The sequence below is a fragment of the Thamnophis sirtalis genome, unplaced genomic scaffold (assembly GCF_051295495.1).
Source record: "Thamnophis sirtalis isolate CommonGarterSnake01/CBP01778 unplaced genomic scaffold, rThaSir2_p1.2 scaffold_14, whole genome shotgun sequence".
Lineage (NCBI taxonomy): Eukaryota > Metazoa > Chordata > Lepidosauria > Squamata > Natricidae > Thamnophis > Thamnophis sirtalis.
The window spans coordinates 20,154,108-20,178,513 of record NW_028261394.1 but is presented as its reverse complement, the minus strand read 5'-3'; the positions used below and the strand labels follow the sequence as shown (position 1 = coordinate 20,178,513).

Here is a 24,406-nt window from a genome sequence, read left to right as displayed (position 1 = left end):
CTGTCCCAGTTCAGACATGCTGGCTGGGGGATTCTGGGAGCTGAAGTCCACCCGTGTTAAACTTGCCAAAAACTGCTGAATGTGCTCCCCTTTGCCCTCTTTCTCAACCCAATTTCTCCTCTCCAAACCCCAAACGCTGTGATTCAGCCAGAATATATGAGGATAATGACAACCATTGCAAGAGTTATAAAAAGAGCTACCTGAAGATGGCAGGACAGTCACCCAATAGGATGGAAGAGAAGGAAGGACAAGAGAAAGGTGCTGCTGCTGGAGGAGGAGGGGGTGAGAAGAACAGGAAAAGAGAGAAAAGAAACATTAGCCAATAGAAGCAAGGAAAAGAGACTCAGGGTGCAGATCCATGGCCTGTGAAGCTGAAAGACGTTGGCTCTGCTTTTAAATGGGACAGATAGCTGTTAATTATTGTGGGAATAATATTAGAACAGGGGTATTAAACTCAAGGCCCGTGGCCGCATCCACTCCATGGGGGTGCTTAGATCTGGCTCACGGGGCTGCCCTGCAAATAGCGAAGGACCAGCCCGCGGTGCCTCTGCCAGTAAAAAAGCTCCCCCTGGGCGCCCTGAGTCTCTTTGAGAGTGGGCGGCATACAAATTAAATAAATCAATCAAATCAATCAATCAATCAATCCATTTTTGCTAGCAGAGGGCTGCCTGGGCCACCACAGGTGCCCCTGACACAAATGACGTCAAGTTGGCCACACACACACTAAAGCCTAGACACACACGCGAGGTCAAACACAACCCTGATGCGGCCCTCAATGCAATCGAGTTTGACACCCCTGTATTAGAACAATGGTCTCCAACCTTTTCAGCTTTGTAGACTGGTGTGTAGGGAGAAGGGATGGTTCCATGTGAGTGGCGGGTGAGTGCAGCAGCTCCATTTGCGCAAATGGCGAGCATGTGTGCTCAAGTGGAATTGCATGCACGTGCTCACCCGCTCACTGAGCGCACAAGTGGAGCTGCAGATACAGGGTGCTTGCCTGCTACTTCCATGGGCATGCTTCCAAACGGGCGATGGCCTAGGGCAGGGGTCAGCAAACTGTGGCTCTGGAGCTGCATGTGGCTCTTTCCTTCCTCTGCTGCGGCTCCGTCACCGGTCGGCGCCACAATTTTGAGAGGAGCTTCCGGTGGGAGAAGCAGAGTGTGCCAGGAGAAGACTCTCTGGCAAGGGGAGGGTTTTCCAGTTGTCCCTCCAATTGATAGGGCTTTTGGTTATGACAGGTAGAGGAAAAAGTATGCCGCGCTCGGAGGAGACTCTATAGTGGGGGAACTGAACTTCTGGTCAGCAGCTCCAGAAATGAACAGGAGGCTTCCGGTTAGGACCTTTGTGGCTCCCGGTGTTTTCTTTTCTGTGGGAAACGGGTCCAAATGGCTCTTTGAGTGTTTAAGTTTGCCAACCCCTGGCCTAAGGGTTGGGGATTGCTGTATTAGGGCATTTTAACTCCAATGCAGACTTCAGCCTGACCCTTCCTTCCACTGCTTTGAATTGGTCCCCTCTTTCCAAATATCTGTGCATAGTTTACTCAGTCATGATTTCAAATATCCAAAGAATTTCTCACCTGGGTCTTGGTAGATATGGGACAGATTATGCCTGATTTGCACCTGGTGGATCTTGGGATCTGGCTTCAGGAAGGACTCATTATAGGGAGGATGAAACTCCAAAATGGCTTGGTCACCATCACCAAAGTCCCACCTGGGGAGTCAGAAAATGAGACGGTCAGTAGAAGGAGCAACGGGTCAGTTATTCACTCTTGAGTTGTGTGATTTTTTTGGGCCAAAGAAGAAAAGACTGGAGCCCATCCTCAGGGGACTTCTCTCTCCTGGAATGTAGGTCAAATGTCATAAAAGATGTGTAAAAATAAAAGGCTCAAGATGAAAAATGATTTTTCCCTGCACAGTTTTAAAAGGCTGCATCTCTCAAAGATCTATGGAGATTATCAGTCACCCAAGTCATGTTTGTCAGTAAACGCACAACATAGAAGAACAAACCCATCAGGACAAGATTCAGGAGTCCATCTGAATTTGAAAGGCAAAGGTCACTCTTTTGAAGACAGCAAAGGCCACATGTTTAACAGAGGGGACCACTGGTTTGAAAGAAGGGTCAAAGAGGCCATCTAGGACAAAATTAAATAGCTCTTCTCAACAGAGGGGGAGGGATACGACATCATGTATCTCCAGTCTACAACACAGTCCTTTCAGCAATTCCAAGAAGGCTCCTCACCCATTTGCACTACTTAGGTGACCCTGAGGACCCTGAGGACACCTCCAAGTGCCTCAACAACTCTCTAAAAGGATGCAAATAAGTATAAATCCTTCCATTCCCCACCATCCAGTCAGAGCTGAAGAAGCTTCTTGGATGAGAAGCGAAACGTCTTCAAAGAAAACCAGAAAGTCCAGTTGCCACCTGAAAAAGCACCTTTGGGACAACTCTCCAAGGGCAATTCCACTGGTCTTTCTGGACCACTCATTGGCCTGAGTGCTGGGGAAGGGTGGATCTCCCCGTCTTAGTCTGTTGGAGAGCCAGTGGAAAAACTCACAGGAATCTGGCATCGACAGCCGAATCCACAGTCACGATTGCTGACAGTTCCACACTGATGTTCTGTGGGACGTGGGTGAAGATCTCCGAGACCTTCAGGTCCTTCATCCTGTTCATCTCCTCCACAGTGATGTTATAGCACACCGTGATGTTGCTGACATTATTTGAGGCTGTAAGCTGGAGAGACCAGAGACAAACTGCTTTGTGACTTCATCCCCCCAATACACCCGGGGGCATTTGCGGTTTCACAATTTTCATCGTTCTTTTTACCTCCAGGCCACGAGGGGGATTTATAGATCACGCTTTGCCTTTTGCTTCTCCTGTGCGCTGCTTGGAGAATCCAAGCAAGCATGGGTTAAATTCAGCCTATTAGCCTCAAGAATGTGTTGAAAAAAGTCTTGGCCACACCTCTCTTCTCCTCCAAAAGCCAGTTTTTTTAACTCAGTCTAGCCCAAATGAGACGTACTCAAGACTTCTCCTACTCAATCTTTTTAATTGGCTTTAGACTAAATTTACCATCATCTTGGATTCTCGTTTGGCTTGCAGGAATATATTTATCAGGTATCGTACGATTGTGAATTGCATGTTAGCCGCTGGTATCTTTTTATTCCAATTAAAAAGTGGTCCTCTTCCTTTCAATCCCTTCTCACCCCCCCCCCTGTTTTAGCATTGGTCCGAATGCTAAATCAGGGGAAATCATATGAAGATTTCCATTCTGCTGTGAAGCTCTCAGGATAATCTGGGACAATTATTCTCCCTCATCTTAGCTACGGGAGCTACTGCAGGGGTGAAGGTGGGGTGTTCTCTTCCTGGAATCAGAGTTTGTAAGCCTGACCGTGAGAATGGCAGCATATGAAAACCAGTGTCAAGCCATCTTGGGCCAAAGTAACAATCAACATTGGCCACTGAAACATCATGGAGACAATCTTGATGAACTAGGCAAGGCAGGGTACATAAACTCAAGATTGTTGAGGTGTAAAGGGGTAGAATTAATCTGAGATAGCCAGAACCTTTAGTTCGTATCAATTTCTTATTTTGGATTTGAGGTTTAACAAGGCGAAAAAGTTTGCCCCAGCTAAACCAAAACTGTACACTTTCCCATTGTCTGTCAGGTGCATTAATTAAATGTGTTTCTGTCAGACAGGATTAAAACCATCATTTAAAAAGGCACAAGGAAGAAGGTTCTTCCTGTATCAACTCAGGGAGGTCAGACTGCCCCAGAACTGCTGATATAGTTTTGCAAAGGAATTTCTGAATCTGCCATTTGTACTTCTATCACTTCCGTTTTGGTAGAGCAACCAAACAGGAGAGGACAGACTCCATGGACAGTTAGGACTGAAGCAGGGGTGCAATGCAGCTGCTTCTATCTGGTTCAGGCAAACCGGTAGCAGCGGTGGCGGGAGGCTCCGCCCACCCGCTCAGACGTCATCACCTCATTTTTGACACTCTGCGCTTCACAGAGGTTCCTGGGCATGCACGGAGGAATCGCGTTCACTCACATTTGAAAAACAGTAACGAAGGTAAGTAGATTTCACCCGTGGACTTCAGGGAAAATACCGTATTTTTCAGACTATAAGACGCACCAGAGTATAAGATGCACCATGATTTTGAAGAGGTAAATTTTTTTTGCACTCTACAGGCATCCCAAACCCTCTGCACGCCTCATTTTGGGGGGTGGGGGGGTGGAGGGCATGCAGAGCTCTTAAAGTGCTTCTGGGGTCTGGGCCCCCATAAACGAGCAAAAAAGGGCCATTTTTTGCAACAACAAAAAAGGCGGCATGCAGACCTTTGGGAGGCTTGTAGAATGTTCCTGGAGGTTGACGGGGGGGGGGGGGGGAACGCCCCGGTTTTTTGCTCGTTTTTGCCCTCCCCAGCCTTCAGAAACACTCCCAAAACCACTGAACGTCCATTTTTACAAAGGGGGCAGGGTTTTGGTAAGCCAAAAATGCTGTATTCAGTGTATAAGACACACTCAGATTTTTACCCTCTTTTTTGAGGGAAAAGGGTGCATCTTATCCTCTGAAAAATATGGTAATTGTAACCAGCTTGCCTTCAGTTGAAGACCTGTACACTGCGCTCTCAGAAAGAGGGCTGAGAAAATATCTACAGACCCCTCACATCCTGGACACAAACGGTTTCAATTCCTCCCCTTGGGATGATGTATAGGGCATTGCATGCCAAAACAACTTGACACAAAGATAGCTATCACTCTGATGAACACCCAACTCTCACAGGACTATCTTATATCTAAGAATATTTAGCCATGTTGTATGGCTGCAATATCCCGAGGTCAGTAAAATGGGAACCCAGATTGTTGGGGGCAATATGTTGACTCTGTAAACTGCTTACAGAGGGCTATAAAGCACTGTGAAGCGGTGTATATGCTATAGTTATCCTCCTTATCTTCTTTACTACTCCCTCTTATTTGCATGATGATGATGATGATGATGATGATGATGATGATGATGATGATGATGATGATGATGAAGATGAAGATTACTCTGTTGCTTTGCATGTGCACTGAGAGCTTCAGCACTGGAGACAAATTCCTTGTGTGTCTAATCACACTTGGTCAAATAAAGTATTCTACTTCTATTTCAACTCCTATTCTTATCCTTTTACCCTTGGCAGGATAAAAAAAAAAGGAAACAGTTATTGGGAATCCCAAGGGAAGAATCCTATCAGGCAGGAATCCCTGCCTGCTGAGGGCCACAATACACCCCAGACTGCAAATCAAGCTTGGTAAAAATCCTGTGTGCCACTTGGAAGGACAGCAGGAGAAACACACAATTTATGGAGTGGCCACCTTAAGTGAGAATCCATAGTTTTGGGGCACAGTTCCTAAAAGAGGGGCCACTAGGAGGCCCGGACTTACCGATAGCTTGTACACAGCCGGGGACTGGTAAAGGACGTGGAAGACGTCATTGTAGAAAGTAAAGGAGCTCTTGTCATCCAGTCTCCACATGAAGGTGACATCCGACCCAGCATCCATCACAGGGATGTAACTCTGCAGTGGAGGGGCACAAGCAGCAATTTCAGAAGGAGTAACCATTGTCCATCCATGCTAACCATTCTTTCCTCGATTCTGGCCAAGCTGAAGCTAGGCCTTTGAAGGGCTGGTGGCTGAGCCCTCCCATCATCAAGTCTTTTTTCCCCCTGAGAAGGAACCAACAGGCTTAACTGTGAAAGAAGCGGGTCTGATACTCAGCCTCCTGCTGATGTCCAAGGCTAGGCTAGGAGCCCTGGTGGCAGAGTGCTTGGAATGCAGTATTGCAGGCTAAATCACTGCTCATTGCTAGGACTAGGACTCCAATCGTGACCGGCTCAATGTTAACTGAGCCTTCCGAGGTTGATAAAATGGAGACCCAGATTGTTGGGGGAAATGTGCTGGCTCTGTAAATCACTTAGAGAGGGCTGTGAGGTGCTGTGAAGCAATATATGTCTAAGTTCTATTGGTAGTCAGTCCTTCCTTCCTTCCTTCCTTCCTTCCTTCCTTCCTTCCTTCCTTCCTTCCTTCCTTCCTTCCTTCCTTCCTTCCTTCCTTCCTTCCTTCCTGAGCAGGGGGTTCGACTAGAAGACCCCCCCAAGATTCCTTCCAACTCTGCCCGTCCTTCCGTCCTTCCATCTTTCCTTCCTCCCCCAGTGGTTAGAATGCAGTATTGCAGGCTAACTGTGCCCATAGCCAGCAGTTCAATCCTGACTGGCTCAAGGCTGACTCAGACTTCCATCCTTCTGAGATTGGTAAAATGGGGACCCAGATTGTTGGGGGAAAGACGCTAACTCTAAATAGCTTAGATAAGGCTGTAAAGCACCGTGAAATAGTATATAATCTAAGTGTTAGGACAACCGCAAGGACCTTCCAGTTGAAGGGGAGAATGGACTTTGCAGGAACAGACCATTGTATTTTTTTCAAGCATCCCAGTGGAAAACATCAGGCTATTCTAGATGCAGACAAAGAAGCACCTTTGAGGATCGAATAAGGATTTCATTTGAGCCATCTCAAGAACTGAGTTCTGATGTGACTGTCTATATTCTCACACGCTTGTGGTTCTCTGAAACTGGTCTTAAAAGACATTTTATTACCATCCAGGTAACATCATCAGCCTTAAGCTACATGTATTCTCGGTATTGCCTGCTTTTTGCAAGTTGCTCTTTTATTTCAGACACAATTCTGAAAGGAAGGAAGGAACGCTAAGAAACTAAAACATGTTGGTATCTCACTTTGCGCTCAATCCAAAACCCACAAAACCTGAGGTTGTTTTTTTTTAAATCTTGTTTGAAAAAGATTATCAAGCCACAAAACTGGTGCCTGTTGTCCGTTGGGCACACGGGCAGCTGTCACTCACCACACGCTTGTTCTGAAGGACCCTGGTCTCTGGGTCAGGGGTCACACGCAATCCTCGGATGGCATCCTCCGCTTTCACCCTGACGGTGATGTTCTGTGAACTCACGGCATTCTTGGCCCACAACACAACAGTGCTCAGGTTATGCCCAATGCCCTCCAGCAGGATTACAGAGAACCAGGTGTCATTGCTGTCTCTTGTGCATTCTGCCACCAGTGGAGTGACCGCTGGGGGGCAGCTCCGTCCAAAAGGGAAGCTCTGGTTGCCCCCCAGCCGGCCAGAGGTTGCGTTCATCCCAGAAAGGATTTTCACCACCAGCCATGTGCTGTTGCTTTCCATGTAGACTTTGCCACATTTTTCCGGTGGGTAGATAACACGGAGGCCCAAGATAGCGGAAAGAGCCCAGAAGTCGCAGGAGAAGTTCCTCCTGAAGAGGCCGTTGTGGACTGTGGCCTGCACCGCATAAAGGCCAGGGCGGTGGACGCTGGAGTGGTTTTTCGGCAGGAGCAGGATGGTCTCTTCAGCAGCCGCCAGGATCCTGATAGGGCACCTGGAATCGTTCTGCCAGGCTTGGGGAGCGGGGTGGACAGGCCAGCCCGGGTCCCAATCCAAAGAGCTGATGGTGAAGTAGCTCATCTGCGTGAGTGGCTTTTGGCTGGCATGGCAAAGGAGCAAAGCGCCAGGCCCAGCATCATGCTGGACACTTACTGTATCGTTGGGTTTGACAAAGGTATCCTTGCTTCTGAAGAGCAACTACAGGAGAGAAGCCTCAATGAGTTAATTCTTCCCAACACAATACAACCTGCCCTTCACTCACTAATTCTGAGCTAAGGGTTGGAGGAAAGTGGGGGGAGCAGCGATGGAGTGGCTTGATTGCAACTGCCCCCCCTCCCCCTAAGGCAGAAAAAGGTACTGGGTCACAAGAAGGGCAAATATGCAGCTCAGAGAATTGAGAAATCTTTTTCTGGAATGATTAGAAAAAGAAAAAGAAAGCAACTCCAGAGAGCCACTTTGTCCTATAGGTAGTCCTCAGTTATGGACCATTTGTCCTGTGTCTGACTTGTGTTTCTGTCCCACACTCCCCCCACTTTGCAGTGCAGACTGATTGGAGAGAAAGGGATTGCAAAAGAGAAGCTGTTTGCTCTTCTCCACATTGAAAGCAATGTGATCGTGCTGGCAGTCTGGGGCTGGGGGCCATGGTCACACTTTATAGACAATTTATAGTACTCTCTTGAAATCTCTCTCACCCTCCCTCCAATCTCTGTTCTGCAGGGGAGTGGGGGAGTGGGGGAGATGCAGGCATTTTCTTTAGGCAATATCTCCTTTGTCTGGCCCTTTTCTGAGATCACATTGTTCTTGATGCGTATAAGAACAGGCAACTTAATCTCTGGAAATCCCTTCCCCTCTGCTCTCCCCAACAGAAATCACTCCCCCCCCCCCCAAGAGATTGGGAAGAGAGAGATGCCAAGAACTCTCCACTTACAAGGTACCGCGTGGAGGGGCCCAGGGGCAACATAAAATGTGACGTCTTAAGCACCACGCTCCAGGTTTGATTTTTGCAGGGGTGAGGAAGACCAGCAGCTGCCTGAGTTGTTGAGTTGGCACATGGCTCTTGGTGGCAGCAGCTTTCTAGAGGTTGGCATGAGTTGGCTGAGTGGCACCACTGGAAGCCAACCAGACAGTCCATTGGTGTCCAAGTCTCATTCTCTTGGGAAACAAGGAAGAGGTCAGTCACGTTCCTGATCTCGTTGCATCCTGAAGGAAAGGAAGAACAAGTAACACTCTGGTTTTTGTCTATTTAATTTTGGCCCCTAAAAACTCATCGGAGAAAGTGTTAAATTTATGTTTTACCGACAAAGAAATAAGGAAGATTAGTATAGATCTATTTCAAGCTATTTAGCCCTCATCAGCTAGCCATACCTTCTGGGATTTGAACCGGGGCTGCTTACATATTAGGTAGATATGTACATATTCAGAGGAGAGGTACATCTATTAACCTCTAAGCCACGGGCTCTCCTCGCTTTGTTGACTATACCAGAGAAATTAGAATAGTCCAGCCCCCTGCTAAGGCAGGAAACCCTACACCATTTCACATAAATGGTTATCCAATCTCATCTTGAAAATGTCCAGTGTTGGAGCATTCACAACTTCTGGAGGCAAGTTGTTCCACTGATTAATTATTCTAACTGTCAGGAAATTTCTCCTTAGGGGAGAATTTAAGTGTTTTTTCCCTGGTGATAGACCACCACTGGAGAAAAAAACACTTAATCTCTCCCCTGGTGTAGCTGACAAAGTGAGGAGAACCCGTGGCTTAGAGGTTAATACATCTACCTAATATGTAAGCAATCCGGGTTCGAATCCCAAAAGGGTATGGCTAGCTGATGAGAGCTAAATAGCTTGAAATAAATCTATACTAGTCCCTCTTTATTTCTTTGTTGGTAACAATTAAATTCAACACAAAAATAGTTTGTCGCAAAAACGGCTGCCTGCGAAGGCTCCTGGATTGGGAGAGAAAGGCGAAAATGGAAGCTGTATGTTCTGTCACATAATTTGGTAGACCAGGTTGCCTTGATAGACCCACCGGAGAAAAAACACTCCTAGGAGAAAGATGCATACAGAGGGAAATAAAAAAAATGAAAAAAAGGCAAGAAAAGTCGTAAAATGAGGCAAAACTCAACAAATGTCTCACTCAACAACAGAAATGTTGGGCTCAATTGTGGTCGTAGGTCGAGGAGTACCTGATTAAATCGCTGTGAATTAAGGCTCGTAGGATCATATAGCTTTGGAACCACTCTGGAATGAGTTCAGAGGAGAGGAGACCTCTAGCAAAAGGGGACTCACAATTTCCCTTAGCAGTTCCCCCCGCAACACTTGACTTTAATTTTCTAATCCATCTCTCGTATTTTTCTTAAGTTAACAGAGTTCCCCATCTTAGTGTGAAATCAAATTTCATACATTATTGATGTTAAACACACCACGGCTTTTATCTGCCTGGTTTTAATGATACTTGAAAATGCCATAAGCACCCCAGTTCTTACTTTGCTATCTCAGTATTTTACAGAAATGTCCTTAGAATGAGCAATTCTAAGCTAAAAACAGTCATTCTTCTCTCTCTTATAACGTTTTTCTCTCTGGAAACTCCCTGCAAATGGAATAAACCTGATTTCTATTTATTTTCAGCCTCTGTCTTCCTCCGTATGAAAATGAGGTGCAGAAAGATGAATAGTAATAGAGGTGGTTTTTTAGATTGTTTGCATGGCGTGTTCAAAGTGGGACTTTTGCATATTGATCATTCTTTCTCATCTGCAGTTATATATGCCAGTGTACTTTACCCAGACTTTCAATAGTTTATACTGATAAAAAAACATATAAAATGATTGCACCTTAAAAACAAACCAACAATCCAAAAAGGAAGAACAGAAAATAAAGTAGAAAAAAGGATGGAATAGATAACAACCACTTCTCGGTCACAGAATCATGGGGTACCTTAGAGGTCATCTAGGCCAACCTCCTGCTCAGCACAGGATCCCTGAAAGATGACCCCCCCCCCAGCCACTGAAGTCCTCCAAGAAAGGAGAACTCATCACTTTACTTCACTTCACTTCAAGCCCCCAGTTCCACCATCTGACTGTTCTTAAATTTTGTATGAGCCACAGTGGCGCAGTGGTTAGAGTGCAGTACTGCAGGCTACTTCTGCTTATTCCCAGCTGCCTGCAATTTGGCAGTTCAAATCTTACCACGTTCAAGGTTGACTCAGCCTTCCATGCTTCCGAGGTGGGTCAAATGAGGACCCAGATGGTTGGGGGCAAGAGGCTGAGTCTGTAAACCACTTAGGGACGGCTGTAAAGCATTGTGAAGCAGTAAAGAAGTATAAGTGCTATTGCTATTGCTTGTATCTTTCTTTGTAGCCCTCAGGAGCAAGAGAAAACAAGTCCACTCCCACTTCTACTTGACAACTCTTCAGGTATTTGAGACTCCTATCCTACTTGCCCTAGTCAACTTTTCTGTAGGCTAAATTCTCTCTAGCCCTTCTTCATGGGGCTTGATTTCCAGGTCCTTCACTCTCCCAGTACTGCAGGCTACTTCTGCTGACTGCCAGCTGACTGCAATTTGGCAATTCGAATTTCACCAGGCTCAATGTTGACTCAAGCTTCCCTCCTTCCAAGGTTGGTAAAATGAGGACCCAGATTGTTGGGGGCAAGAGGCTGACTCTGTAAACTGCTTAGAGAGGGATGTAGAAGCTCTGTGATGTAGTATATAAGTCTAAGGGCTATTGCCCTTCCTTCCTTCCTTCCTTCCTTCCTTCCTTCCTTCCTTCCTTCCTTCCTTCCTTCCTTCCTTCCTTCCTTCCTTCCTTCCTTCCTTCCTTCCTATTAGAATGCAGTACTACAGGCTAATTCTGCTGATTGCCAGCAAATTCGATCCTGAGTGGCTCAAGGTTGATTCAGCCTTCCATCCTTCTGAGATCAGTAAAATGAGGATCCAGATTGTAATAGGCTGACTCTGTAAACCGCTTAGGGAGGGCTGTAAAAGCACAATGAAGGGGCATATAAGTCTAAGTGCTATTACTATGGACCTTCCTTCCTTGTTTGGCACAATGGCTAGAATGCAGCTCAAGGTTGACTCAGCTTTCCATCTTTCCGAGCTGGATAAAATGAGGACCCAGATTGTTGGGGGCAAGAGGCTGACTCTGTAAACCGCTTAGAGAGGGCTGTAAAAGCTCTGTGAAGCGGTATATAAGTCTAAGTGTTATTGCCCTTCCTTCCTTTCTTGTGATTAGAATGCAGTATTGCAGGCTAATTCTGTCCACTGCCAGGAGTTCAATCCTGACCGGCTCAAGGTTGACTCAGCCTTCCGTCCTTCTGAGGTGGGTAAAATGAGGACCTAGATTGTTGGGGGCAGGTGGCTGACTCTGTAAACCACTTAGAGAGGGCTGTAAAGCACTATGAAGCAGTATATAAGTCTAAGTGCTATTGCTATTTGCCTTCTTAGCAGCTGCATCCCACTGTCAAAGCACAACTGCATGAAGATTTTATGCCACTGGAGAAGGATGCTCAAGTCACAACAGGTGCCCCTAACAGGATCTGGAGAGGAAGAGAAGAGCCACGTAAGGATGGAAGATTGTCTTCCATTGCTCCAGAGGGCAGATCTCATAGGCCTTAAAGGACAACTAAGTTTAATTGAAAGTAAGAACAGTTGGCTAATTACCTCAGAGACACCTGGATCACTCATATCAACCTAACGTCCTCTCACCTTTTGGGTGGGCTGGACGGTGTACTTGAAAGCGGATATGGGCCGGCTGCTGTAGTTTCTGCGCCACCAGCTCCAAGGCTACTAAAAAGCCCTCCTGTTGAAATGCCAAGCTGGGAAACACCAGAGTCTGGAAAACAGAAGGGCCAAGATTTCACCGAGATCTCTCATGAGTGATCTCTGCCCAAAGGAGGCTGCGAGCAATCCTCACCTCTACTGGCCCCAATGGGGCAGAAGGCTCTTCTCTCTCGGTCAGGCTCCTGGTGGCCACATAGGTGTCGAACGCAAGAGATCCCAGTTGAAAGCGGTCAGCATTTAGAAGAATCTCGACTGGAAGAAGCAAAGGGGAAAAAGGAGTGCGGGAGGAACATTAAGTCTCTTTTTCTTATTGGAAAGCGATGTTCTAAATAGAGGTCTCCCAAATCCGGAAATCTGAGAAATTTTTACAGAATTTTGCTTTGTTTGAGGTTTTTTTCTCTACTCCAAATAAAACTTCCATATAAAGGCTTGGGAAAGTAGTAGCATAAAAGGGACACAGGTTTTCATCAGAAAGAGTATCTTGCTTCAAACAATTGGCTCATTGGTTCCTCCCCCGCCTTCATTTTCTACCACATATTTTTTCTTTTTCTGTTTCATTACATAATGCCACCCCACCCACCCTCCTTCCCAGCCACGAAAGAAATCAAACCTGCTCAACTTTCTTCCATGTCAGGCATGGTCAACCTATGAGGCAGTCTGCGTTCTTTTTATCACTTGGGCAAGAATAATGTCTGTCAGAAGAAATCTTTCTTGGTGGCAATAGCAATAGCAGTAGACTTATATACCGCTTCATAGGCCTTTCAGGCCTCTCTAAGCGGTTTACAGAGAGTCAGCATATTGCCCCCAACAATCTGGGTCCTCAATGAAGGATTAGACCATGAGACAGACTTGTGGGTGCTGGGCAGCGGCTTGGACTTTCATTTAGGTGGGGAAAACCTGGAAGCTTTCAGATTCAGGTTTTCCCAGATGTGCCAATACGACATCTCTAATAAAATGGAACTTTGAGGAAACTCTTGGAGTCTTCTTTCATTGGGGGTCTTACTTGGAAGCCTGCCAATGTCATTGGTGGGTCTTCTAATTGATGGGGTTGGAGTAAACCAGGGGTCTTTAGGCTGCCTTCCCAGGAACTTCAACCATGTGGAATTCTGGGATCTGAAGTCCATAAGTCTTAAAGTTGCCAAGTTTAGAGAGCCCTGTTCTACAGGCTGATTGTGGAATTCTGGGAACTGAAGTCCACAAGTTTTAAAATTGCCAAGTTTGGAGAAGCCTGGAGTAAACTGATGAATGGATGTTTAAGCCTAGCAGAGGCTTTCAGCACCCATTTCATCACCATGAAACCACTAGGAACAATTTTCAATGGGGTGGTGGTGGATGATAAAACATACCTGCATCGTTTTGTCCTTTGAAACCCTTAACCTCCCCACAGTCTAAGACTTGGTGGAATGCATCTCGTGGTGTCCCTCACCATGTCCAGAGAGTCAAAACAGTCCCTACCATGGGGAACTCATTCCACCCTACTCTAAAGGCAAGTTAGAGTTTATCTCTAGAGAAAGGCAAGAGTTTTTCTCTAGGAAAGTCTGCAGAGTCAGAGGGCCCAAAAGGACACTCCAAAGTCCTGGACTTCTCCTCTGATCCCATTGAGCCAGGAAGGCTGGTGCATCGCTCCTGGGGAATGGGACAACTCACTATGGACAACTCACTGCAGCCAACTCATCATGGCCAACTCATCATGGCCAACTTGCTGCAGCCAACTCACCACGGACAACTAGCTGTGGGACAATTTTACAATTATATTTAATTATTTAAAATAAATAAGTTATTTTAATTTTTGCCATTCACATTTCATTCTGTTGCTCCTTTTGCATCCCGTCTTTAATGATTCTATTCCATTATTTCTTTGGTATTAGTGTAATTCTTGTCCTGCAGAGAGTTGGCTGAGGCAAGTTGGCCATAATGAGTTTGCCATGGTGAATTGGCTGTGGCAAATTGTCATAGACCATGGGTGTCAAACTCAAGGCCTGGGGCCAGATCGAGTTCATGGGGTACTTAGATCTGGCCCACGGAGCCACCCTGGAAACAGCAAAGGATGAGGCCATGGTGCTTCTGCCAGCGAAAACAGGCTCCCAAGCTCCATTTTCGGCTGCCACAGCCTCCTGCAATCCTCTGCCAGCAAAAACGGAGCTTGCCCTCCCAAGCTCTGCTTTCATTGGCAGAGTATTGCAGGAGGCCATGACAGCCGAAAATGGATCTTGGGAGCATGTTTCCACTGGCAGAGTACTCGGGCCACCACAGGCACCCCCGACAGGAGTGACATTGAGCCACGCCTACCCTGGCCCCTCCACAATGACCCCATGAGGTCAAACACAACCCTGATGCGACCCTTAATGAAATTGAGTTTGACACCCCTGTCATAGACCATCGCTCCTGGCTTAGTTTTTTGAGTCAAGGATAAGACTCTGCATAACCCGTGGTGCCCAAGGGCCCTGGAATAACACCCACCTTGTGGCTTGTGCTCGCACACGTAGCTGTGTTTGGCCATACAGAGATCGGTGTTGCACTGCCCGGCAGGACCCATCCGGACACAGTGGTCGGCATTGGAAGGATGGGGTTCACCCGGGAGCCAGTTCTGGCAGCTCTGCACATCGAAGCCTTCCTCGCCTTGTGGCAACGGGCTGGGGCTTGCCACGTCGTTAAACCCAATCCAGACATCCAGGCTCCTTTGGGGAGAGAAAGCCCAGGCCGGGTGAGGGAGACATCAGCATGACATGCCCTGTCCAGGATGCCTGGCTGTCTGTCTGTTCCAGAAGAGCCTTCAGGAGCAAGTGCCAGGAGATGGAAGCAGCTGGGCCTCTCCAGGAGGAACTGACTTTCCTTTTCTCACAGTGAAACATGCAACCGGGGACTGAACGTGGGCAGGTTGAGTGGACGCAGCACAAAGGGAAGCAAGGGCTTAGGTTGGTTCAAGCGTGCTCACAGGGAGGCAGGCTCAAAAAAAGACAGGATGGCAGCTATGGCTACAACAGGGAGTGTCCAAACTTGGCAACTTTCCAGATTTCTGGACGTCAACTCCCAGAATTCCCCAGCCAGCTCTGTTCCTCACAAGTCTTAAAAGTTGCCAAGTTTGGACACCTCTGAGCTACACAATTGAAGTCCTGCATGAAAAAAAAACAGAGCTGTAAGAAATGAGACAGTTTGGAGAAGGACTGAGTCAAGGACGTGCAGGGCTCTTGAGGCTACGACAAATGCTTTCATTAAAGCAGATCATTTTTACTGATCATTCATTTATTTGGCTTCTCTCTGCCTTCTTGTATGGGAGCTCAAGATGGCATGCAAGGAATCTCTCTCCCACAGTGACCCAGTAAGGCAGGCTGGGTGACCAGAGAGCAGAACCTGATCTCCCAGATCCTAATCCAGCTCCTTCCTATGACCCTAACCTGGTTCTTGGCAATCTGGTTCACACACCCGGCTAACCATTTCCCAGTAAATCCACTGAAAATTTCGACTTCTGGAACAACTCCAAGGGACCCCCGCTAAAGGTTTGGGTGTACTGGGATCCTACAGCTTTGGGCCAGCTGCCCCTCCTGGCTTCACCCTGGTGGCATAGAGGTCAGAATGCAGCCTTGCAGGGAAACTCTGCCCAGAGTCTGGAGTTCGATCCTGACCGCCTCAAGGCTGACTCACTCTTCCATCCTTCTCAGGTCAGTAAAATGAGGACCCAGATTGTTGGGAGCAACGTGCTGACTCTGTAAACTGCTCAAAGAGGGCTGTAAAATCCTATGGGGTGGCATATAATTCTACTGATATTGCTATTCAGTGTCCAGCCAGTTGGAGAAACGTACCAACTCGTCCCTCCTGCCTTTGTTTAAAGCAGCCTGCCTAAGCAGGCAGTCCTGTGTGTCCTGGCAACCTCCAAAGGAGGCTACATGGATGGTGTGTGGGGTGGGGGGCTGACTTCCCAGAAACCTCAATTAATGATGAGCAGAGTTGTAGCTTCCACTGGGCACTGGATCCCTCTGGGCTCAACCTGGCCAGTTTTCAAATAGCCACACCTGCATTCAAAGATCAGTTTTGTCTTCCTCTGTCTCTGCGCCCCTTGGGCTTTGCAAGCACTCCCAGGCACCCACTTCCAAGCCCCCCATCCCACCCAGCCTCTCTGCTGACCAAAGGCCATCTCGCTTTGGCAGTGGCACCCCATGTTTTGAATTCCTTTCCCAAGGAAACTACCCTGGCATTTGGCCACAGGCCCTTTCTGGGCTACAGTGATATTCTTTCCTCTGACAAGGCTTCGGGGGGGGGGCTTTAAATCAAAACTAAGCCACAAGCCCCCCCCCCCCACTTATCAGGGGCAGAAGGGAGAGGACAGTGGGTCTGCCACTCAGAGCGGGAAATGCATGGAAACCCCCAACTCAGCCCTACCCAGTTATGAAGATGTCAACCTCACTCTGCGCACCTCCCCTGCCCCCAGCCTACAGATGCTGGATGTCTGTGTGTGTGGGGGGGGGGGGAGGAACAGCCCCTCCCTGGGAAGCCAGATGTCAAAGCCGAGCATTTTCTCAAGCGCTCTGGGCACATCTGGTGGAAATAATGTTCCTCCTCATGCGAAGATATTCATCCCCCTCTGGAATCCTTTAAGAACCACACTTGGGCCCTCAGCTAAGCGATTCAAAGGGCTCCTGCGCCACCTTCTCCAAGCAGCCTCTGGAAACACCAGGGCAGCCCGGCCTGGCAGGGTGCTGGGCTCCAGGGCACCATGCTGCGGATCCTCGTGCCAAAGGGCTGCAGGATTGAGTCCCTCCCCATTCAAGCCCTGTTCTAACCCCTCCATCCCTAGAGTGGGCTTCACTCTGCTTTCCTCTCCCTGAAACCAGCAGCCTCCCCCGAAACTTACAAAAATACTCCCCCCCTCTATCCCCCCCCTTAACAAAAGTGAACCTTTCCTGCCCAGTCAGACACAGGGGCACACTTTGTGTCATTGTCGCTTCTGTTCTAGCTCCTGCATCTTCCCTGCCGGCATTTGGCACATCCTCAGTCCGTCCCCCCCCCCAAGCCTTTGCCCACCTCAAGAACATAGGCTGCAGCCCCCCATCTTTTAGGCTATAACTAGGGGTGGGTTGCTACTGGCGTTACTGCCAATTCGGCATGTGTGCACATTTACACCTGAAAAGGTCTGCACATGCACAGAATGGTAGAAAAAAAGGGGGGGATTACATTTCTGCAATGGAAATTGTTCTGCACATGCGCAGAACCAAAAATGAAGATGGCACCACCAACAGGAAAACTGGTTCGGGTGCATGGGCAGCTGAGATACTACCTACTCGGCCGAACCGGTCGGAACCCACCTCTGGCCGTAACTGAGGTGGCGCTCAGGGTAAAGCAGCCTGCCAGAGGGAAAAGGAGCTGCCTATGGACGGAGCTTCTCATTCCTCCAGGTCCTGGTTGTAGCTGAGCTTTGTTTTCCCTTCCTTCAGCCCTGAACTGAAGAAGCTCCTTGGGGGAGAAGCGAAATGTCTTCAAGGAAAAGCAAAACCCAAGCTGCCTTTTGAAAAGCACCTTTGGAATGGCCTGCTGGTGTCTCTTTTGGGTAATCCACTGAGCAAACATGCTTGGGGGCAAAAGGCTGATCGACTGGCCCTTCGGGTAAGCTGATTTCATGAGTGGGTCCCCAAAAGAAGAGATTCCACCCAGGTCTGCGCACCGACCCTGGCCCATCTGCCCCATGATGGGAAATCCCAACTCAGCCAGTGGGGTCCCGGGGGTCCGGTTTGAAGACACAACATGGATCGGTTGTCAAGGGCCAAGCCACACCGGCTGCCCCCTGGCACAGGCTGGCACAGCCACATGGCCCTGTCATGCATGGCTTTTTGGGGAGAGAACGGGCTGCTTGGGATTCATAACTGCCTTGAATTAAGGGTGGGAGGAAGAGGGCCAGGCAGCCAAATGGGCTGAAAAGTTCTATTTCTCCTCCGTTTTTTTTTAAAATAAAAAGGCGGTTCCAAGTTCACACCTTGCCAGATTCCCGCCCTCTGCTTGGCCCGTTTAAGTCATGTGCAAACAGGATGGCAGGCTTGACTTCCAGAGATAATCAATGGTTTCTCCACCACGGACATGCTTTGCCAGCCACAGTAATGAAGTCATCCCAGAAACAGCTTTCGCAGCAAGAAAGCCACGACAAAAATAACTTGCTCGGACAATTCAGCAGCAGCCTCCTTTTCCTCCTCCTCCTCTTCTTTTTTCTCAAGTTACAAAAATATGCCTCAAGGATTAGCAATGGTGAAGTTTTGCTCCTGGCACTGCTGACCCAGAGACTGGTCTCCAAACAGCCACCTCACCTGCTGCCATCCCCAAAGAGGCCCTGGGGTGTTCCTGCTTTTCATTCAGCCCTGATCTCACTACAGAAAAGCAGCAATGCCAGGCTCACCCACTGCTGCCCCTTCCCAGGCACCAGACCCCAAAGGCAGGAGAAGACTCTTTGCCTGAATAACCCACCTCACATCATCCATCATCCATCTCAAGGCCCTCAGCAGCACCCTCCCCAGCTCTCTCCCCCCACCCCAGCAGTTGCTTCAAGAAAATAAAATGTAGGAATCATCAAGCAACCACAATGTGTGTGACTCTGTGTGTGTGTGTGTGGTGTGTGTATGTAGGGGTCCTTGGCAGTCACACAGGGTAATGGGAAACAGATTTCCCTGGTGTTGCTTTCCCACGTTTCCCTCATTTGTCTCCCCTCGCTGAATTGAACTGACAGCAATGCTCCACCAATGTTTACCTCACAGGGCAGCCCCAAAACAAAATGGAGGTAGGAAAGAAAGTTATCGCAACATCCCTGAGGATCGGGGATAGTTCTGCAGCTGGCGAGCCAACAAGAAACAGCGAATAGAAAGTCAAAGGGACAACTTTTCAATTAAAGGTTGGGCAGCCATTTGTCTGGCATGGAATGAGGTCTCCTGTTTGGGCAGGGGGTTGGACTAGAAGACCTTCAAGGTCCCTTCCAGAGGATGATTCTATGACTGTGCCCTCCAAACAATCCAGAGCTCCAAAGCCCTACGGCCATATGAGCCACAAAAGGCTTGTTCTGGTCCCAAGGAACTTCCCAAAATTTGGACAATTTCATTCTTCATTATAATGCATCTAAAGGAGAAAAAACTATATACATGATTGGAGACTAACCACTGTATTTAGACGACCAAAGTAAAAAATGGCATAAAGTGAACTTTAATTTTTTTCATGCCTCCTCCATCTATTTTGGAACATCCTCTGCAGATACTCCTAAGTTGTGGGGAGTGGACCATCCTTAACGATAGACCGGCTGATCCCTGATTCTCACACATGAACATTGCTTTAGAAGAAACGTCTATGGTAGAGGTCCACAAACTTGGCAACTTTAAGACTTGTGGATTTCAACTCCCAGAATTCTGCTCTGCTGGCTGGAGGACCTCTGGTCTATGGGGTATTCATAGGAGAAGAGGGACAGCTTCATCCATCCTTGCCAATTCTTAACAAATTTCTCCCAGCCCTGTTGTTTGTCTTCTCTGTCCCAGCAAAATGAGGAGGAAGTTAGGTAATATCAGAATATTCCCATTTTAACAATCTCTCCCCTATACATCCATCAGCAAAAAATACTTGAATTCCAGTATCATCCTTTAACCAAATCCTTTTACAGAATAACAGAGTTGGATGGGACCTTGGAGGTCTTCTAGTCCAACCAATGATCATGCTGTTTCCAGCAACTGCCCCTTTTCTCAATTCTAGCAGCTTTAAGACTTGTGGACTTCAACTCCCAGAATTCTCCAGCCATCCATGCTGGTTGAGGAATTCTGGGACTTGAAATCCACAGGTCTTAATGTCACTACAGTTTTGAAATAATGAATTAGACCCATGATGGCAAACCTATGGAACATGTGGCAGAGGTGGCACGCAGAGCCCTTTCTGTGGGCGCAGGCGCCATCAGCAGCTGCTCTTCTGCTTTCCAGCACGCACATGTGCGCCGGTCAGCTGGTCTTCGCAGGTGCTGGAGTGGCAGAAAATGGCCAAAACCCAGGCCATTTTCCGGGCCAATTTTACGCTGTTTTCCAGCACTCCAGTGCCCGTGAAGGCGCATTACAAAAACATCCTGAAAACATCCTCAAAAATGGCCTGAAAATGATCCAAAAACAGCCAAAAACTAGTATTTGTGCGCCGGCCAGCTGGTCTTTGGGTTTCCGGTGCTCTGGCACATACACATGCACACACATGCTCATTCCGGTTTGGGAACTCGGTGCCGAAAAGGTTCGCCATCACTGAATTAGACCGACCCTGTTTTTACTAACTTACCGGGTGACACTGGACACCAAGAAATTCTGAATTTCGGGGCTGCTGACAAAGGCCAGACTTCCACTGCCGTGCTCTTGGCAAAGCCTCTGGGCCTCCAGCCATTCTGCTTTTTCTGCTCCGAGCCAATAGCAGTGCATGTTCCCAGGGAAGATCACGCTGTCCGAGGGGCAACCAGGTAAGACCACTGCACAGCAAAAAAATAAAAGGCATGAGTGAGCTTTTGGACCGTGCACAGAAGAGACAGGCTCTGGTTCCTTGGAACTACCAGTCCACTGATGATCTGGCAGAAACACCAATTTTATGTAAACCTCAAAGATTCCTCTATAAAGCCATGCCTCCTTTTCCCCCCTCTTTTGATCCATGGAAGGTCAAAATCATTCCAGGAAAGATAAGAGTTGAGAAGCAGATGCGCCAACATCTCTTTTCATAAACTCAGGTTTTAAGCTGTGCCAAAGATACAGCAGGCCCTGAAGTCCTCATTCTCCCAGAATACTTAGCACTGGTGAAGTATAGAAATCCTGCGCCTACCAATCTGAAAGGACTGAGGGCTGCAATCCTCAATCTACCTGGTCCTGGTCAGGTTTGAGAGACCGCCTCCTGCCAATTACCTCCCTACGACCAATTAGATCCCACAGATTAGGCCTCCTCCGGATTCCATCAGCTAGCCAATGTCGACTGTCGACCCCGCCCCCGGGGGAGGGCCTTCTCTGTGGCTGCTCGGCCCTGTGGAACGATCTCCCCGTGGAGATTCGGACCCTCACCACCCTTCAGGCTTTCCGCAAAGCCGTCAAGACCTGGCTGTTCCGGCAGGCCTGGGGCTGATGAGTTCCCAGCCCCACTCGAATTGTTGCGGCTGTTGAGTAGCTTTTAATTTGTTGTTTGTATTTTGTTTTGTCTTGTTCGTTTTCTTTGTATTTCCCCCCTTCCCTATTGGTTTGTTAGCCGCCCTGAGTCCCCCTGGGAATAGGGCGGCATACAAGTATAATAAAGTATAATAAACTATAACTAGGTAGAGGGCTGCAACCCTCAGGCTCATGCTACCTGATCTTGGCATTTCCATAGATCCTCTTCGTTCCACTTCTGAGATGGCAGAAATCAGATCAAAGCAATGCAGCAAAATACTGTTAAAGACTTTTCAAGGCTTGGTAGCTCTAAACTAGAAGTTGTCTCTTGTATCCTAAGGTACTTTCAATTTGATTTCTATTGATTGTGGAAGGAGAATTAGAGGTTAGGAACTTTATCTTTCAGGCTCATTTTTTTCTTTTGTTCCTGACAGTCACCTGTCTCTAACCACGAGAAGAAGAAATTCTCCACAAATCAAGGTGCCTGGAGATTCGAGGCTGGGGAAGGATGGCTTATGGCAGGGGTGTCCAAACTTGGGAACTTTAAGACTTGTGGACTTCAACTCCCAGAATTCCCCAGTTCCCAAGTTTGGACACCCCTAGCTTACAGCAATGCCCTCCATATATATGAGAAACTGCCCCAAGGGGGGAGATTCAGAAGGAAGAGTAACATTGCCCATAAGCCCAGTTGACAGAATTCTGTGTTCAGGTCAGCTCAAAATGAAGATGTTTAGGGCCCATTCAAAGCTTCAGCAAGGCTCGCTCACTCCTCACCTCTTCCAGGCTCCTGGTCCTGCACAGTGATGTTATAGGCCACTGAGAGGCCAGTTCCTCCACGATTCCTCATCTGTAACTGTAAACTTTCATTGATCTTCAGCAAAGAGGGACACTGAAGAGCCATTTCCTCTGGGGAGGCCAGCACCTCGATTTCGGTCTGTGCGGAGATAAACCGGTTGCCGACAAAAACCGTGGCTGTGACGTTGAAGAGTCCTGGCAATGTGTAGACCTGAAGGACGGTGGTCTTGGTGGTATTGAAAAGCCCCGTTTCATCCCCAAAGTCCCATTGAATGGTGCCCACCGCAACCGGAAGATGGAGAACAAAAGCCACCTCTTGGTAAACACCCCACAGTGTCCCCGGAGCCTCCAAGGACACCGGCAGCACAGCCGGAAAGACCCTGGAAAGCAGCGTTGGGCCCCCACAGAGGGGTCCAGCCAGGGGCCTGGCACAGAAGGGCAAACAGCCAGAGGAAACGTTGGGCTCCAGAGCAAAGCCGCAAAAGCAATCGGCTTCCTCACTGAAGCCCCCGTAGTCTTGCCCGTCGGCATAGCAAAGTGCACTGCACACTTCCTCCGTCAGGTTCGGTGGCAAATGGGAAGTGAATCGGATGACAGACTCCCCTCCACCTGTGCTGTTGTCCGGCAGGCAGGCAACGTAATCGGCTCCTGGAAGGAGAAGCAACAGAAGCACAGCCAGGTCAGGGAGCCAGTCCAGCACCTTCCATCTTACCCCCCTGGGGATGCTCTCTACAGAGCCACAGACTCTGTAACTGGCCACGCAACCTGAGAGGGAATCCTGCTTGGGTGAAGTGGAGGGAGGTTCTCTAGGCTAGGAATAGTCAATCCCACTAGTAGAGCAGATCAGGAAACCAACTCCATGAGATTGGCTGTAACACCATCAGTCTGAGGTTATTCTTGTGTTATTGTGACTCAGGTCTGTATCTGGGTGCAACGGTTGTAAGTGTGAAAAATGGTCACTTTTTTCAGTGCCGTTGTAACTTTGAACTGTCACTAAATGAACTGCTCTAAGTTGAGGACTTCCTGTACATGAAACTTGATGAATTAAACCATGTGAAACCCTGACACTTTTCTCTTTAAGTATCCTTCTTACATTTAATCTAAAGTTACATTTCTTTCTCCTACTTTTTCTCCTACCCTCCTCTTTTAACTTCCTTGCTTATTTTTCTTCATGCTTCGCACGACGTTTTACTGAAAACCAAGAGAATTTTGGGTCCAGAGGTCCATTTATGTAAAATGGTGAGCTGTATAAAACTGAGGCCGTTTTATGGGGCCTGAATGACTTCTGCACTTTTGCTCTCCAGTGCTTCCTGCCCCACTGCCCCAGCCCTCCTCTGCCTTACCGCAAGTAGCGTCACTGAAGGAGACGTTGAAAAGCAGAAGGTCAGCCAATTCCAGCGGCTGAATGCACTGAGTCTCAGACGGACGGGACACCTTCACATTTCTCTCTTCAACCCAACGGGGGAGCCAGGCCAGGTTGCAATCACAAAAAAACGGATTTCCACTTAAGTCTCTGAAAGACACGGGAGAAAATACAGAATAATAATAATAATAATAATAATAATAATAATAATAATAATAATAATAATAATAATAATAATGGCAGGATAGCAGGGTCGCCGAGAAGGACCCTGAAAAAATGAAAAAATCGCAAGATACCAGGACTTAAAAATCGAAATTCAACGACTATGGCACAAACCAGCAGTGATAATTCCAGTGGTAACTAGCACACTGGGTGCTATACCAAAAGCACTGGAATTACATTTAAAACAGTTAAAAATTGACAAAATCACCATCAGTCAAATGCAAAAAGCCGCACTGCTTGGACCTGCACGCATATTACGAAAATACGTTACGACGTCCTAGGCCCCTGGGTGGGGCCCGACTAGTAACCAATGCCAAATCCGGTGAAACAACTGGCCGCTGTGATACAATTGTATAATAATATAAAATAATAATAATAATAATAATAAGCAGCCTCTTCTCATTCTACAATAACTATTGAAATAGCAAGTGGAAGGATGGGAGAGAAAAAAACAGAGGAGGTTTTCCATACCGGCCTGCATTCCATATTCAAGGCATGCTGTAGTACCACCCTAGCCAAGAAATAAAACTCAACATCTTGGCCTTAGCACAACTGAATTTAGACAACTGTGGCTTATTCAACAAAGCATGGTTTAAAAAAAACCACAATGTGTGACTCCAGCCAGTGCGTGAAATTACTTAACTGCTTAGAGTTCACAAGTAATAAGACATGAGACAAATTGCTTACAT

General features: G+C 47.7%; 1 protein-coding gene across 1 annotated transcript in view; it reads right to left on the bottom strand.

Moving 5' to 3' along the window:
- PKD1 (polycystin 1, transient receptor potential channel interacting) overlaps positions 1 to 24,406 on the bottom strand; it is a 216,338-nt gene that overhangs the window by 111,633 nt on the left and 80,299 nt on the right. Inside the window, exons 4-14 of the mRNA XM_087729000.1 lie at positions 23,476 to 23,645; positions 22,112 to 22,780; positions 20,496 to 20,679; positions 14,685 to 14,902; positions 12,358 to 12,476; positions 12,150 to 12,276; positions 8,380 to 8,651; positions 6,900 to 7,649; positions 5,429 to 5,560; positions 2,555 to 2,730; positions 1,577 to 1,710 (exon numbers count right to left, since the gene is read on the bottom strand). Of these exons, the coding sequence (XP_087585126.1) occupies positions 1,577 to 1,710; positions 2,555 to 2,730; positions 5,429 to 5,560; positions 6,900 to 7,649; positions 8,380 to 8,651; positions 12,150 to 12,276; positions 12,358 to 12,476; positions 14,685 to 14,902; positions 20,496 to 20,679; positions 22,112 to 22,780; positions 23,476 to 23,645 (2,951 nt within the window). The remainder of the gene's footprint in view (positions 1 to 1,576; positions 1,711 to 2,554; positions 2,731 to 5,428; positions 5,561 to 6,899; positions 7,650 to 8,379; positions 8,652 to 12,149; positions 12,277 to 12,357; positions 12,477 to 14,684; positions 14,903 to 20,495; positions 20,680 to 22,111; positions 22,781 to 23,475; positions 23,646 to 24,406) is intronic.